We start from the raw sequence: 17,271 nt of genomic DNA, 5'->3' as shown, positions 1-17,271 counted from the left end.
GCAGGACGCAGCCTTTGCAGTGTTGACTGTTGCGGGAGAGCAGCGGAGCTCCGCCACGCTGTCTCTGCAAGCTGTAACCGTTTTCCCTTGTGTACGCCCAGGTTTGGATGCCAGTCCCCCGGCCAGTACTCATGAACTCACCATTCCCAATGATGTAAGTAAATCCGAGTGCTTCCTCAGCATGTGTGTGTGTATACACGTATATATATGTGTGTGTACATATATATATATATATATAAAACTTTGTTAAATATATTTAGAGATGCCCCTTCACCAGTTTCACCCATTCAGGTCAGCCTGCAGCATAAACCACCTGTTGGACTTTACCCCCTTGGTAGCTTTCCTAGGTACAATCCTTCTTAATGCTCCTTTTCCCTTTCCAAGTGAACTCAGCGCTCATGAAACATGCCCAGTTGACAGCACTGGGAAGGGGAGAGAGCTCCTGAGCTTCCCCCCGGTTAAACCGTAATTGCTTAATCTAGCATGGAGGTGATGTTTCGGCTCAAGCGTAGTTACTGGGGGGTTGGAGAGGAGGTAAGTAAATAGTGTTTCTGATGCCACAAAGTGTCGCACAAGCTTTTGAAGGACAGCACGTCTCATCTTGGCAGTCAGCTTTTGGGTCTTATAGATGGAGGCATTTTGGTGAAGTGGATGTTGGACTGGGATGTTCACTGGGAGGAGGCTGGAGTCACGCTGGGCACCGAGCGGTGTGAGAAGGGTGCTTGGGGATGCTCAGGTGGGAGGAGGCGGGATGCAGAACCAAACACGGCCAGCACCTGGATCCAAGGGTCTCGCTTGCTTCTGGACTGGCCCACTGGTTTCCATGAGTTGATAACAAGCCTGTGCTCAAATCAGGATCAGGACAAGCTGGGGCGTGACTTCCAGTCCCTGTCTCCCTCTCTGTACAAGCACTTTCACACCATCCTCAACAGGAGTTTCTCAATCGTGTCTGGCAGCTGTTGCCACCTCTCCCTGCTGTTCACTGGCACACGGCAGGGCAAGGGAAGGGTGGTGGGCCTGGCTGCGGCTGCCGGGCACCTCCGCGATGTATGTCCAGGCCTCCTTCCACCCGAGAGACATGTAAGCGAAATGGCTTCTGAGCATCTGCGGGCTGAAATCCTCGGAGATGCTTCACCTGTGCTGGCCAACTGCTGCGGGAGGGCTCTGTGGAGGAGCCTGTGGGAGATGGTGGCAGGACTGATGTCGGGTCTGCTTCTGTCCATCCGATGAGGATCCCTCTCCGGGAGGCTGCGGGGAGCTCTGCAAGCACTCCTGAGGTTGCAACAGCCCCATCTGTCGAGCGTGGGTGACCATGGCCTTCACAGCAATGAAGGCATCTTCAGGAATATCAAGTCACCCCTTGCCCTCATGGGAGGAAAGGATGCCAGGAGACCTCCCGCAGGACCCAGGAGTGCTCGGAGCCTTCGCTCGCTAAAAGCCCAGCTCTCATCAGACCTGCGCAGTGTTCAGTGTCATCACCTGCACCATTCTGCCTGCTGAAAAATGCCTCCTTAGCTCTGACTGCTGTTGTTTTGAAGGCTCTTAAACACTCACTGCCACCTTCCTGGGAAGCAGAGGACAGGTTTGTGTTTCTTAAAGCAAAGGGTCTGCAAGCATCTTTTAGCGGTGTAGATCAGTTTGTGCTTGTGCTGCAGAGAAAGGAGAGTTCAAGGAAACCCGAGCGAGAAATCCATCTTGTTGCTCCTCTGTCAGGAGAAATGTGAACGCTGATGGACATCTCTCCAAAATAGGTTTGGCTCCTCGGGTCTCCCCAGCAGGTTCCCAGCTGTAAGGGATTTTCATTTGCTGAAGCATCTCTGAGTTATTTCTGTGCTGTGAAGACCAGAATGAGTGGCTGTTGGGCTGAACACCACACTACAGGCCCCAAGAGAGTTGACACCCTTCCAGCACTGCAGTGGGGCACATGTTCAGGTCCGTATGGGACACTAAGGTAGCCCCATGGTCTGAAAACAGGACCAGTGAACATTTGGAGGAAGAGTTGTCTCTGTTTCTACGGACAGCAACAGAAGTCCAGCAGCTGCCAAGATGAATGTCCCATGTGCAAAATTCCCAAGTGCAACCTCGGAGGGAACTGATGGCCAAGCAACTCACGCAGAAACATTTCATGCCTGTGTGGGAAAAGCTGGACATCTTGATATGCATTGCCAACTTGTGGAAATGCTTGAGGGAACCACAGTTTGATGCACAAATGAGCAAGAGCAAAGATGAAGACCACTGAGGCAATTCAAGACATTCAGGACCACTGAGGAAATTCAAGCCTCCAGCTGGGTCTAATTTTTTCAAAAGAGGATTAAAGACCTGTTTTTAAGTAGAATTCTCCTCTTCTGCTGGCACCACAACCATGGGGTGCTCTCCTGTGAGCCCTCTCACCTTACCAAAAGAGCTGAAGAGGGTAACAGAGGCAGCGGGCAGTGGTTCCGGCGAGGGTGTCCCAGCAGGTGGGTGAGGCGACCAATGTGAAGCTATCAATGATGTGTGGCTCCACCAGCTGATGAAGGGGCACTTGGGGTTGGACTGTCCTCAAGAAAGGTGGCAGGCTTCTTTTCTTCTAGTAATGTGTCCTGTATAATGATCTTCATTGTGCTCACTGTGATTGGCAAGAGGATACGTGCAGCACACAGTCCGAAAGAGGACTTATTCCCATCCTTAGACCCTTGCAAAATGTGGACCAATTATTAGACCATGAAAATTATCATTACTGAAATTAGCCTGGTATAATGCCTCACCCTTCCTGAAGCCCTCTGAGATGCCAGACATTGTGTGCAAATAATTGAAATTTCCCCCCCGAGGAGCAGAGCAGGGCAGGCTACTGGACCTGTCATGGGAGGACCATGTGCGTGCAGGTGGGATTCACCCCTGAGCTGTCCCTCTCCTGTTTTCATGAGCATTGACGTCACTCGCGCTCCAGGGCAGAGGGAGGCAGGCTTCTGGCTGGCGCCTTGCGGTTGTGCTCGCATCCCACCGGTGACTGCCAGAGCTGCCGCTTCTCAGACGTTCCCTCTGTGCTTTTTTTCTAGCTAATAGGCTGCATAATTGGACGCCAAGGGACCAAAATCAATGAAATTCGGCAGATGTCGGGAGCACAGATCAAAATTGCCAACGCCACAGAAGGGTCATCAGAGCGCCAAATTACCATCACAGGAACCCCTGCAAACATCAGCCTCGCGCAGTACCTCATCAACGCCAGGTGAGACCCCCCTCACCAACCTCCGCCGCGTCCCACCGCAGCCAAACCTGTCCTGCTGGCCTGGTGGGAGCATCACTTGCTCCCGGCGCTGCGGGCCAGGAGGGGCTTCCTGAGGCCAGCTGGGATGGATGGTGGCTTGCCGAGACCTCTGAGCGGGGACCAGACATCACCAGCAGGACCTCTCCCCACCGCTGGTGCTTTGGCTGGGGACTGGGAGCCGCTTCGCTGCCAGCAGAGCAGCCGCGGGTTGCGCCGCTCGCCTGCTCACCCGCCATCCTCGCTCGAGGATTTTGCTTGTGGGTGGGCAAAATCGCTGCCGTCTTTCCCTGCGGACAAGGCAGGGGATGGGGACGGAGCTGAGCCAGTGGTAGGGAGGCATCACTTGGGACCTGCTTGCTGGGATCCTAGCATCACTTACTGCCGCCCCAGAGCCTCTTCCGTGTGCTTCCAGGCCTCCCAAAGGCTTTCATCCATGCAATGAAAATATTCAGTCCAATAAACGCAAGACATGGCAATGGCCTGATTGCTTCCTTTTCATACTTAAAAGCTTGATGCAGCAGGACTTTGCAGGGGCCAAAGGTTCCCAACGCCACCTCCGGATGGGGGGCGATGCTGCCTATGTTGTGGGGGACAGGGTCTGGCAAGGGACTGTGAGGGGTGCGTACAGGGGAGGCGTAGCTGGAGAGGGGTTGGGGACCAGCTCCGTGCCGGTGGTGAGCCGTGTTTGGGGAATCTCGCACAATTTACCTGCGCGCACAGACTCATGGATGGGGAGCCTGAGGGGAGATGGGTCCTTTTGCTGCCTTTGCACCGACCTTGTACAGCCGTGCAAACTGAGGCCGTCTGCGTGTCCGTGCCCTCCACCGCGGGCAGAGTTGATGCTGCGCCAGCTCGCTGCCAGCCCAGGATGCGTGCGGTTGCTGGAGGCTGCCGGCTGGGTCCCGAGGACAGGGGGCTGTTGACGGCGACTCCATTGTTCGTTGGGGTGTGGGCTGGGAGCGCCGCTGAGGTCTGTACGTGCTTTCTCGTCCTTGCACCCACCCCCCCCCTCAGCCCCAACCTGCAACAGACCTCCACCATCCCATCCTGCCCTCCTGCCCCGCTGCCCACACCCACGGCACCTCTCCGGGCACTCAGGAGAGAGACGGGGCCGGCCCCACACCCGTGGGCATGGCCAAGCGGCTTTCCCCGCAGCTCCTTGCAAATCCCGCCACACCATCCCTTGAGACAAGAGAGAGAAAGAAAAGAAAAAAAACGATTAGCTCTTCATTACTGGGAAGGAAGGGCTGGCTGAGCTGCAGCCTGTGCCGTGGCAGAGGCAGAGGTGACCTGGTGGAAAGCAGGATGGGGCACAGCTCAGCCTCTCCCAGAGTTTTGACAACCAGAGCAAAATGAAGAAGTCGGAGGAGCTTGCGGGGGCTGGTGCTGAGGCAGACGGGACGGCTGCCTGTCCTCGGCGGGGAGGATGTTGGCAGAAGTGAAGCCACGTGCGGGGACGGCTCCTGCCGGCACCCCTGATGGGTGGCACCTCTGCCACGGTGCAGTGCCAGGGCTGGGCATTAGCTTCCAGCAGCCATGAGAGAGGAGGGCAGCCAGCCGCTGGGCAGACTCTATGCTTCAGCCCCCTGGGCCCTTCCCGGGGACCCCCAGACCCCTTCAAGCCACTCAGGGATGCTCTGCCCCTTGGCTGAGCGGGACGTAGGCGAGAGGAGGAGCGCTTCCCCACAGGGTCTTCATTTTCTTTTCTGCTCCAGATATTAAGCGCTTGTTTTTGTCTTCCCCCTACCCCTCTCTCTGCCCCTGTCTATTCTAGGCTGACGTCTGAGGTCACTGGAATGGGCGCACTCTAATTTCCACCCACCATCCTCCACTCCGCACCACCCGACCCTCTCCAGCCACCGGCACTCCACCCAGCCTGTACTGCCTGTACATTTACCGTCTTCCCTTTGCCTCCACAGATACTCTTTTCTTTACTAACGAATATATATATATATATATAAATACACACACATATGCACACGCTGGAACGTTTCTTTGCCAGCTCCTTACTGTGCTCCTGAGGCTGCTCCCGAACTCTTTGGTTATGGTCCTTGTTTTCGGCGTACGGTGTTACTACTTCATCTGCTTTTTGAGGGGCGGGGGGTTGTTTTTTCTCCGCTGGCGAGGCTTCAGAAGATGCTGGGGTCTCTAGTGTAGCGTAGCTCCTTACATATTTGAGTTGACGTTGGTGGTCTTTGCTGTAGCCTATGGATATGTGACGCCACCCAGAGCTGTGCGTGATTCAGAGTACTTACTTTTCTCACCCTCCTCCCTTTGATGCTCCCTCTTCGTTCACTTTGCTTGCCCTGGCTCACCTTTGAGACCTCGCATCCCTGCTCTCAGGGTAAGGCATAGTTTTCACCCCCTGTTATTTGGGAAGCAGAATGCGCAGGAGCCAAGCCGATGCGCACGCATGGGTTCACCAGCAGACTGCTGTCTTTGCAACATGGCAGGGTCCAGACAAGCCATCTTTCATACTAAATGAAGGGAATCACACACACAAATTGTCCTCTTTTTTAATTAATGAGCAACTGGAAGTGGGAAGAGTTTAGCTATACAGGATTCACACCCCCAGGGGCCTTTGACGGCACTCTTTTGACAATCCCCACAAGCAAAACCTTTGGACAATAGCTCAGGAAGCTCTGTGAGCCGGCTGTGTTTGTCGTCGTTTGTGTTCAATAAATGTCTGTGCAGCTCTGCTACCGATAGGCTCCGACTGTTCTTCTCCTGGGTTGCCCCACCATCTCCAGCCCCATCCTTCCCTCTGCATCTTTCTGCACCTTTTTAGCTGTTTGGAGGGAAGGTGGAGGTTGTCTGCAAAACCTTCCTCATCATTATTATTTATTATTGGTATTATTATTATAACCACAACTATAATAATATTTTATTTTATTTAGAGACGGTCCCCTGAGCGATGCACTTCCTGAGTTATTCTAGGCTATCTTTTTTTTGAAGGGGAGGGTGTTTGGCTTGCACAATGCTTTGGCTTTCCCTAAGATGAATTTACAACAAACACCTCTCCCTGCCCCCTTGTCTGGACAGATCTGCCATGTCTGTGCCCCACACCCTTCCCCAGGACCCTCTGGACCCAGCCCTGCCTTCTGCTTCCAGCCTTCCCTCTCCTAACTCTCAAGTGGGGAAACAAATATATTTTCCATACAAAATGTATAGTAGTTGTTTTTTCCCATATTGCAAATGAGGGGATCGTGATCCACAATGTCCCCACGCAGCTAAAGCAGCCACAAAATACAGTTTTGCACTGTACCACATGGGAAATATATTCTTTTTCCAGGTGAGCCCGAAGACTTCATGACCTTTCCCTCTCCTCCTCCCATAGTGCTGGCAGGCACGGCTGGCAGCTCCCCTCCCTTCTCCGGCCGGGATGCTGGACTTCTCCTCCTGCCGCAAGTGCTGACCCCTTGGCACTGACACGGGGCTGCGGTGAGGACCCCGGGTGATGCCACCCTGTCAGCGGAGCCAGGGATGGGCAGGCGGGATATGGGCTGCAGCCCCAGCATGGGGGCTGGTGCAGCTGCTCGGCGGCTGGCAGGGATGCTGGTGTGGCTCACAGAGGGCGAACGGAGTGAGTTTGCCCGAGCAAGGCAGCACATTCCTGCTCCCTGCGTGTACCAGGCAGCATCGCCGCCTCTCCTCAGAGGTCCATTCCCCCAGCCCAGGAGCCCACCGTTGGCAAAGACCACAAAGGTGGAGACAGCTGCCAGCCCCTGCTGCTGAGCATTAACAATTCACTCCTACTGCTGTCATAAAACCCGTGCGTGCTCAGCGCTCTGGAGCGTTTCAAGTCTCTGCGTTTCGAGGTGCTTCCAGCTCCTTCATAAGGTGCTTTGCTCTCCATTCCCAACCTTCTGCTCTGCTGTCCTGTTGAAAGAACAAAGTATCTGTGTGTGAGACCCAGCGTGAAAATAACCACCCGTCAGCGTTGCTGGAGCCACCACAGCAGCCTGGGCGGTGAGCCGGGACGCGTGTTGGCCAGCAAGAGCTCCGCATCCCCCTGCCGCCCACTCCAAGAAAGCGGTGGCAGCCAGCGTCCTGGGGTGATGCCCTCCTCAGAGGCGGGTGGTGTGTGGAGGGAGCCAGCCCGTCCTGCCATGGCTTGGCTCTCCCACGGGGCGTAGGGCAAGCTGGAGGATGAGCAGATACCGTAGGTAACGGTGCACGAGAGGAGCAGCCTGCTGCTTCTCACGCTGCTGTCTCGGCACGCGGGAGCAGTCCAAAGCTCTGGCACACAGTCAGACATCATCAGCCGCGTTGTGCCATCCGAGACTGGGAAATCCATCCCACGCCAATGCATTTGTGGGGTTCCTACATCTGTTGGGCGCTTGTGCCCTGAGGAGTACATAGGACCTTCATGGCACACTAATTGCACAGGGACCTGAGGTTTCTGTGAATCATGGCTTCCCTGAATTTCTTTGCTCTGTGCGCATGCTGTGCTCCCCGTGCTATCCCCCACCTCCGTGGAGATGGCGCTGCCCGAAATAGCAAATACCAGACTGCATCTGCCGGATGCAACTGAGCTCAGGGGATACTGGAGAGGAGGAGCAGACTGTAGCCATCCAACCATCCCCGTGCTGGTGAACCCGCAGAGAGCATCCCCCTCCGGGTACCGTCCCCATCCCAGCCCGCCGCGCTGTCTCCGTCACCCAGCGAAGCTTTGCTGCAGGAGGGCCACGTCCTCGCAGCGTCGGCTTCTGCTTGGAGCAGTGGGAGAGTCTCAGCATTTCAACTCGCTTTGTCGGAACAGTGGCCGCTTGTGCGAGCGTTAAATCTTGAGGTGTTGCCAAGGGACGTGAGCAGCAGAGGACCCCCAATGTACCAAACTGGTCACTGTTATGCTTCTTGCTATGATACAGGATGCTTTTTTTTTGTTTTAGCCATCTGGAGAACATTTATAACAGAAAAAAAAAAGCAATACTTTAGCACTTGAGCAACACTAACTGGGAAATGCCAGCTCTCCTGCAAACAAAGCCAGGGGTTTCTCAAAATGGACACACAGAAAATGATAAATCCATGATAAGCCTCTGCAAAGCAAATGCTTCTTCACCTCTCCATCACTTGGGAAACCTCACCTGGCAAGCGGGAGGGATACAGCCCGGCCTGCTGCTCACTCCGCCATGCATTTAGGTTTTAGAAGGAGCGGCGAAGGAGCTGAGCCCTTTGCCGTAGGGCTGGAGAGAAGGGAGCCTGTGGAGAGCACTGGGTGGAATCTTGCAGGAGAGGGCACAGTGAAGGATGCGGTTGCACTGGCATGGCCGAGGCATCCCTCCTCTGACATTACCGGAGCCTTTGACTTTGTGACTTCACTTTGGGGACAGGTTATTTTGCAAAGGAAAAAAAGAAGAACAAAAAAAGCTCCAGTGTTATGTAGGAACCTAGCAGCTTATCCATCATCATCTGGGCTTGAGTGAGGCCTGGGGGAAGAGGTGTTTAAACCATTCAAGCATCTCCTGGGAACTTGTTGATGACAACAACAATAACAACAAAATCACAAGGAATGCGTCAAACTCAGCTTTGATTTCTTTGGTACGACTCAAAAGGAGATCTGCTGTTTTCTTTGGAAGGAGCCTTGGTGTTCTGCTTTTACTTGGTTTTACGTTTTATATGAACTTAAAATGCTCCACCATGGTCATACCACTGGGAAAAATACATGCACATCCCTAAGGTTGGAGTGAATATTCAATACAAGGTGAATGGCGCAGTTAATTGGCAGAAGGGCTTTAGCGCATTGCTTTTCTCTGTCAAAGCATTTCATCCAGATTGAATCATTCAGCATTTCTGGAAGTAACCGACTCAGTATCACTCGGTCAAACTCTTTGGGAGCATGCTATTTTTGTGGGAAATTGTTGCTTAGGCAGGAAAGTATTGATCTGACGCCTTCCCTTGCTCCGAGAGCGGTGGCTCTCCATCAGAGAGGGGGCGGCTGAGGACCGTGCTCGGCCCCTTGGGTCTCAGTTGAAGGTCTCCACTCCCCCGATATCCTTCCCAGGTCATGCTCCCAAAATTAACTGTTCGGAGTACTGTTATGTGCATTTTTTTTTCCTAGGCTGTTTTGCAAATCTAGTACATAATGGGGTTGAAAAAAATAGATTGTTTCCCCTAAGGGAAAGTGACTTTCACCAGGGAGACTCTTTAATACTCTCTTTTAGGTGTAATTTAGGGTTTTTTATGTATCCGTGCTAGTCACTTTTAATTATGCTAATTTCAAGCTCATGGTTCATTAGCAAGGGTAATTTCTCCCCTCCAGCTCTGGCGGAGGTGGGGTTTCTGGGGGATCGCTCGGTGCTGTGGGAGAGATGAATCTCATTTTCTCCTTGGCCACAGGGGCAGAAGGATGGCGCGGGCTCAGCGAAACCCTTCCTGACACCTTTCTCACGCCGTTTGCAGAAGATGGAGAGCTCAGCAGCCCACCTCTTCCAACCCTGCTCAGCTACATCCCCCAGCCCCGAGGAGGTACCCCTGCTCCTTGGCCCTGAGCCCACCCCCCCAAAGGCTGGTCACTAGATGTCCCCCTTGACCAGCTTTTTGCAGCACTGGAATGTGAGCAGGGTTGGGATGTGGGGTGCTCCCAGCCTCTGCTCTCAGAAGCTGTGCCACGTTGCTGGACTGGAGAAGGGAGTGGGTATTTTTGTGTGGGGAGACTGGTGACCGTCGGTGACATGGGCGGTTGGCATTGTGTCCCACTGTGGGAAGCATCTCGTCAGTGCTGGGACCTTCGTGGAGACACCCTAGTCCATCTGGGCAAGCATGCATGACCAGGCTGGCTAGTGGCTCCCTTGGCCATGGGTTGCGCTAAAAAAACAAGGTTGGTGGCACAAACCCGGACCTTGCGGTGGCCCCAGCCCATTTGGTCTCATTGGCCCAGTATTTCACAAGAGAAGGAGAAGTTTTGCCAGTGAGGTCCCGAGGGTCTCCAGCCCTCGCTGTCCCCCGGGGAGCCTGGCGTGCGCTGGCCGGGAGCACCGCGCCTCGGCCGGCGACCGGAGCGGCTGCAGCCGGCCAAGCACAGAGCTCAGGGCGGAATGACTTGCAGAAAGGTCATGGGCTCGGTGCAATTCCCCTGCTCCCTTGTTGGATATCACGGGGAGCTGGGGTTCTGCTGAGAGGGTTATTTTTGCTTTCCCTTCAAAAAACAAAAAAAAAAAAAAGCAGCTGCAGATCTTAATCCACTGTACTATGCCTTTAGCCCCAGGCCTCCATCCAAAGGGTGACAGGTCAACTTTTAGGAAGTACTGAATGTAACAGATGTGCAACTCCTTCGGCTCCAGATGTGCAACCCCCCCACCCCGCTCTGCCTCAGCACAGTTGTCCTGCAAAGAGGAACGAAAGACTCCAGATCGCTCAGAAAGCATCCACAGACTCAATCTAAACAAGTGCGAAAGCAGACTGGCTCTGGACTCCCACATGTGTGTTTAGGCCGTTTAACCACAGGGATGTCTCTTCTCAGAAATGATGCTCAGGCTGGCTCCGCACTCGGGGAACAAAACCAGATAGGAGATGAGCGAAATAAAAATGGAGCAGCAGGAGGAGGCTTCATTGCTGAGCCCCGTGCTGAACCGCGGCCTGTTGCTGATTTAAAACACCCGTGCTGTTTCTAGAAAGAACTGTTTTGATCCCAAAAGGGAAAGCCAGGATGTGCATGAGGACTCGAGTGTTTGAAGCACTCCCTTGCTCCCCATGGGCAGCGTCTCAGCGGCATTATTTATTCCTGGAGGAAAGCCTGTGTCTTAAAGAGCATTTGCATCTAGACCAAAAATGGGATGAGCACCACTCGGTGCTTTGGGTTTTGATGCTTTAGATGAGACTCCAGGGCACAGGATGCTCGGGGGAAGCGTGGGCACGGCGGGGCAGTGGTGGCGGGCCACCAGCCAGCTGGCAGAGTGGCGGGGTACGAAGAGCTTGGGGAGAAGGGGCTGGAAGGATGGAGCAGCATTACTGCTGAATTGAGGGTTGCGTGCATGGCGTGGGGTCAAGCCACAACGGAAATCTAACGGGATTTCCCAGTGCAAAGGAGAGACAGACAGATTCGTGATGTGCTCACCCAAAAGCTCTCATTCAGTGGTGTGGGGTTTGGGGTTTTTTTTTTGGTGAGGTCCTTCAGGGAAGAGCTCTCACGCAGACATCACAATGATGTAACCTGAGGCTACTGCTGCAGCCGGTGTCGTGGTTTTCCCAGGGGACGTGGTTTTCCCGACAGACGTTGCTGTGTGCTACTCAGCACACGGCCATGCTCCCAAATCTCTTGTGGGAGCGCTGCAGAGTAACGGTGTGCCGCTTCCTACTGCCTGTAAAAAGCCAGTTAAAGATGCAAACCTGACGCCCCAGAGAAACCACCACCTCTGTGCTTAAACAGTTGTTCAGTCGCATACTAATATTTCTTTTCTTGCCTCAAGTAGACTTCCCCTCCAAACATGCCAGATCGAAAGGCAACGATTTCAAGATATGCAGCATGGTGCAGTGCGTCTCGAAACGCAGCAATGCCTGGGGCGGGGGCTTTGGGCTGGAAAAAGTATTTACTCATGTGCATGTGCTCATGCACCTGGGATACAAAACTGGGCCCATGATGCTCGTCCCCTCTGTGCTGGGGCAGCCTGCGTGTGCATGACCACGGCTCCTTGCTGGTCAGAGCACGGGCAGGGTGTGCTTTTTTTTTCCCTTAGAATGACGCCAAGCACAACAAGTCGTGTGGGATGCGTTCGGGTGCGAGCTCCCCCGGCAAAGGGAGGCTTGTGCTGGTGTAGCAGAGCTCAGCCTGGGCATGGCTCAGCCAGGCCTGGCCTTCGGGGTGCAGGCGATTTCAGCATCGTGCTGCAGAGCTGCTCGGGGCGTTGTGCAGTGCCACGTTTCCACAGAGCCCAAGGCACAGAGCCTCGGCTGAGCCTTGACCATCTCCCTTCATTGACCCCCCCAGCTCTCCAGACCCTGACCCCCACGGGAGGAACACGTTCACCGCCTGACCCGAGCGCCGCAGTGGAAGTGGTGCCAGCGCCCGACGCCTGAGCCCGCCTCGAAGACGCTGCCGGCTTCCCGTGAGCTTCTCCCTCTCCTCCGTGGCACCCTTCGGGCCGGCTGCCCAAAGCCCCCTGCCCGTGGCTGTGCAGACCCTGCTCCCTCGGCTGCCGTACGGGGCAGCAGCGGGACTGGGGGGCTCGAGCAGCGGCTCGCAGGAGGACAGCAGCTTGCCCCGCTCCTGCAAGCCAGCGTTTCCCCACTGCCCCTCTCTGCGCTTCTCTGCCACCCCTCGCTCCCCGGTTGCTGTGCAATGTATCTCGTGGCTTATTTGTGTAAATGCAATAAAGCTTTTCTCGCTTGAGGTGCCCTCCGTGGTTAGGGGGAAGAGGTGAGAGCAAAAAGGGGGGTCCCCAGCCCGCGCACGCACTGCTCGGCCAGCACAGCCGTGGCTCGGGCAGTGAGGCATCCACAGGGAGGGCGGTGGGATGCTGTGGGGTGACCCAAAAGCCTCTGTCTCCCCAGAAGGGTTAATGGGGAAACTCAGCCCACGAAGGCTTCGAAGCAAACCACCACTGGTTGGAAAAAGGGCCCCGCTCCGCTCAGCGTCAGGAAACGATCTCTCTTGGGAGCGGGGCTGCCAGAAGGGGAGGAGGAATGGGATGGGGGGGGAGAGCTGTGAAGAAAATCCAGAGCTTTCCCCAAAGCCAGCAGTGACAGCCGGGATTCATTATCCGTCGGGAGCCGTGTTTATAGCAAAGTGTGAGTCACTGCCAGGCCCCCGCATGGGAGCAGCCCACGGATACGGGCTGCCCATCCAGCCCCACACAATGGCAGCTCTTAAGCTGGCCCCCCACCCTGGGCTGCCACGCGCCAGCCCCGGACCTTGGAGCAGACCCAGTGCTATTTTGGGCCACATCGGGGCATGAGTTTTTCTCCAGGATGCTTCATTTCTCACTTGAGAAGCGATGCCGGAGCGCTGCCCTCCCTACCACATGTCCAGCCCCGGCAGTGCCCCTCCATGCCCACACCCTTGGGTAAATGCGGTCCTGAGCAGAGGGTATCACCCCGTGATGATCAGAATTGGAGCTGCCGGCTCAGCCCCCCAACTCTGGCAGGCACCCCGAATCAGCGGGGGCTTCGCATCCCCAGCCGGTCCAGCCCTGGGCTGACACACAGCCAAGCAGCCAGGAGAAACTAGCGCTGCCTGCCCGGACCTTTGCCCAGCGAGGAAACAAAGGCAGAAACGCCGATTTCGACCTTCTTCTCCATTTGGACCTGTGTTTTCCACAGCGCACATCAATCCCGCTCCCCTTTGCCCCGGCAAGCGGTGCTGCTGCGCTGGCCCTGTACGTAGGCGTCAGTCCGTGGCACCATGTGGGGAGGTCTCAGTCAGCATTGTGGCCCCCCTGGCAGCACCTCTGCTCCCGAGCATCCCTGGGAGGAAAAGCCACCCTTGTTGGCTTGCAGAAAGCCAGGGAGCTTCTTCAGCGCCATCCCTAAAAGCACACTGTTATCTTGCCTGCAATGGGAATCTGCTTACGAAGAAATCGTTTCGCTCCTGCTCTCCTTCACAAATCTCTTTATTTTGGACGAGGTGGCACAGTAAAGGCAACACTCACCGGGGATTGAAGACGCTGCTACCCACGCTGGCTCCCATGGTGTGTCAGTGCCCGGGGTGCCAGCAGCCAGCCTGGCTCAGTGCCTGGCTTAGGCAAGGCACAACGTGCAACTCCAGGCCAGGCACCCACTTTTCACTAAAAAACAGGTTTTCTAGGTTTCTCCTGCCCCAGCAGGTGGTTATATGCTTTGGTTTAGAGAAAAAAACAACCCTGTCCCCACTCCTGTCCCATTCCTCGGAGCAGTGGCACCATGGAGACCTCAAAGCAGGGTGTCACCAAATGAGACAGATGCTTCGGGAAAACAGGGGCCAGCCTGGCTCAGGGCTCCATTCCCCCCTCCCCGCAAGCCACGGGCCATCCACGAGCACCTCGCGCGGCCGTGCGCCCTTATGCAGCGCTGGGAGATACGAGACAGCCTGGGGTAGAAGCCAGTGGGGCAGCTGGAGCCCTGAGACACCTGGGGCTCAGCCTAACACCCCTCACCTGTCCAGGCTGGAGGGATGTTAACCGCCCACGTCTTTCATCGGCCTGCACGGGCTTTTCCTCGGCAGGAGGTACCAGCTGAAATGCAAGGCATCTGTGCCCCTGTGAAGGCATTAAAGGATGCAAATTGGGGGTTGGACCAGGTGACCTTTGGATGTCCCTTCCAACCCAGACCGTGCAATGGGATTGCCTCCAGCCCTCCCTGTTGCCTCCATCCCTTCCCGTTGCCTCCATCCCTCTGTTGCGGGACAGCTGGCTGCTGCGCTCAGTGGCTCCCTCCAGAGAGAGTGAGTGTGTGGAGATGTGAAACTGCCTGTTTACCTCTTTACCTCTGGCTGTTCCTCATTAAAAAAAAAAAAAAAAAAAAGGCAGTGAATTCTTATCTTTATCTTTTGCAGGAGGGGTTGTGCTGGAGCCCTCCGTGGTGGGGTACCCGTCCACAGGACCCCAGTCAAAGAGTGATGCTCCTCCGTGGGGTCCCTGAGGGACAGCTGTTCCTCCCTGCTCCTCCTCCAGATGTTTGTCGTCGCTGCTGTCTCAGCCGTGGCTAAGCGCGGAGCAGGGGAAACAGGCTTGAGGACAGCAGAATGGGCGGATGGCTTACGTTGGCTCTTCATTGTCTGCGAAAGAGCCGAGGAGGATGCTTGGCACTGCTCGGAGTGGCTGGGAAGGCATCCTTGCCAGGAAGAGTAGCTGGCTTGTTTTACACTTCTAGGAAAAGGCTGCAGGCTGGATCTGGCTCTGGTCTAAAGAGAGCTCGGCCACAAGCCTTGCTGCATCCTAGGACTGCTCTTGAAGGCCCCAGAAGCTGTGATGGCTGCCGGAGCAATAAAAACAACGAGTACAAGCAGTGTGTGCTGAAAAAAAAATGAGAGCAAGAAACAGTGTGGGAAGGGGCTAACAGGGACCTCGGGGAGTTTGCCAGACATGTGCAAGCTCCTGGGTTGGGGTGGATCGTCCCCCTGGAAGAGCATGGAATGGTGCCAGCACCGAGATGCCAGGCATCCGCAGGGATGCAGAGCGGGGGCTTAGAAGTGGCCCTGTAAACCGTGGCAGGGGGTTTTCCTTAGGCAGCTTTTCCTAGCCAGAGAGCTCGTCTCTCTGCAGTTTGGTGACACAGGCTGGCCTGCCTTCCGCAAGCCGTGGGGCAGGGGAGCCCTGTGCCACCCGTCGGGTGGGAGCCAGCGTTCCCAGTCCCCCCGGCTGGAGCCAGGACTGTGTCTGGCAGCTGCTTGGCTGTTCCTCGAGTGCCCGGTGCCTCCTCTCCAGGAGGACGTGCCCAGCCCGGCGAGCATGTACCCGTGATTCACCCAAGCGAGGCGTTTTATTGCCAAGAATTGGAAAATGTTCTCGGCCCAGCTGCTCCACCTGGTTTTCGTCCTGCTGAACATGCTCCATGAGAGGCTGTGTGGAAAAGGGCGGGTGCTCTGTCCCCTGTCCCGGCAGTGGTGTCCCCGGGGCTGGGGCTGGCATGGCCCGAGGTGCCGCTGACGCCACCTGGGCTGGCCGGGGCCAGCACGGTTGCTTACCAGGAGCTAGCAAGCAACGGATGTTGAGCACTGACACCTCCCATCATTTCTTCTCTAGCTTTGTTGGAAAACGAGGCACCCACTCCCCGGGTTTTGTTTTCTCCAAGAACCAGACAATACTGCAGGTGTGGCCAATTTTTCTGGTTTGGGCCAGTTTCATCCCCAAACCAAGATGCTCCCAACCCCCAAAAGCCTACGCTTTGGGCTGTTCCCATTTGCTGAGTGAAAAGTGGACGTTTTCCCTGGAGAAATGGAAAAAAAAAAGCCCTGATAGTGAGTTTTGCTTTGTTCGCCTTCAGGCTTCCATTGTGGGACTCTCGTCCCCGGGAGAGGATGGAGAGGCTCTTCCCTGTATCCTGAAGCCATGACGTCCCGGCATCCCACTGGCACCACGGCAAGGAGAGGATCCCCGCGAGCTCTAGGGAGCTGGAAAAAGGAGCCCGAAAGCATTATCTCCTCTCCTTCAGCTCCCACGCTACATCTGCAACCTCCCCTCTTGCTCAACCCGCTTGTCTTTCCTAAGAAGCCGAGCCAAGTTTTCCCACAGACCCAGACAGCTATTAGAGAAATATTATTACCAGATGGTTTGTTTTTTCCATACACCCAGAGGCCAGCGTGAGGTAACAGGGAAAATATTAACCCACCCCACACCAGCCTGGGCGCGGGGAGGTGGCTTTGCCGGTGGAGCCGTGCCGCGTCCTGGCCGTGCCGGCATGCAAGGGGTCTGCAGAGCGGGGTGCGGGGGGAACTCCGGTGAGGGACCGGTGAGGTGGCTGGATGGAAATCCCTCCTTGGTCTGGCGGTGGCCCCGTGGGCCAGCTTGGGAAGGCTTTGATGGGGAAGGGAAGAGCGTGTCCCCAAATGGTGCTGGGAGGGAGGGAAGGGTCCCTGGGCTGACTTGAACCTATCTGGTAGGAGCAAAGCCCGGCTGGCAAACGGCACGGCTGGGAAGTTCGCACCGGGTCAAACGAGCCAGCGATTCGAGCGGCGGAGAAGCGCCACGTCCTGGCTGCCCTGCCTCTTGCAGGGTGGATGCGAGCGCTAGGCAAAGCAAAGGCTTAGTGCAGGGATCTCGGGGGACACGCAGCGCGGCAGGGGTTGGCTCCCCCGCTGGGCCTTTTAGCAGGTGGGGTGGGGGAAATGCGAGACCCTCCTCCGGTGCTGCTGAGTGCACTCTGTGCCCGCAGCAGGACGCTTGCGAGGCACCGCTCGCCTGTACTGGAAGAGCAGCTGCTGCTGCGCTGGGGGAGGTGACGTTTTCGTGCTCGGAGGGGTTTTTTCTGCCTCCTCCGGAGATCTGCTGTGGGAAGCTAAATTATCATGTGCAGAAATGCCACAAGCCGCGCTTCTTCCAGTGGGGTTTGTGGTCGGCACGGCTGGTCCCATGGCGAGGGACTGAGCCTGGAGATGGGGCGGACAGCGGGGA

General features: G+C 55.9%; 1 protein-coding gene across 19 annotated transcripts in view; it reads left to right on the top strand.

Annotated features, from left to right (window-relative positions):
- PCBP3 (poly(rC) binding protein 3) overlaps positions 1–12,575 on the top strand; it is a 60,833-nt gene extending 48,258 nt beyond the window's left edge. For 11 of the 19 annotated variants that reach the window (XM_086750366.1, XM_086750367.1, XM_086750349.1 and 8 more), the window contains 3 exons: positions 102–154; positions 3,039–3,208; positions 12,174–12,575. In XM_086750366.1, the coding sequence (XP_086606492.1) occupies positions 102–154; positions 3,039–3,208; positions 12,174–12,219 (269 nt within the window). In that variant the 3' untranslated portion in view covers positions 12,220–12,575. Of the gene's footprint in view, positions 1–101; positions 155–3,038; positions 3,209–5,021; positions 5,268–12,173 lie in introns of those variants that run through there. The other 8 variants (XM_086750364.1, XM_086750361.1, XM_086750363.1 and 5 more) reach the window with 2 other exon arrangements.
- Positions 12,576–17,271: the final 4,696 nt, after the last annotated feature.

This window comes from Chlamydotis macqueenii, chromosome 6 (assembly GCF_036417535.1).
Source record: "Chlamydotis macqueenii isolate bChlMac1 chromosome 6, bChlMac1.mat, whole genome shotgun sequence".
Classification (NCBI taxonomy): domain Eukaryota; kingdom Metazoa; phylum Chordata; class Aves; order Otidiformes; family Otididae; genus Chlamydotis; species Chlamydotis macqueenii.
The sequence above is the reverse complement of the archived record's forward strand: the minus strand, read 5'-3'. Positions and strand labels throughout refer to the sequence as shown.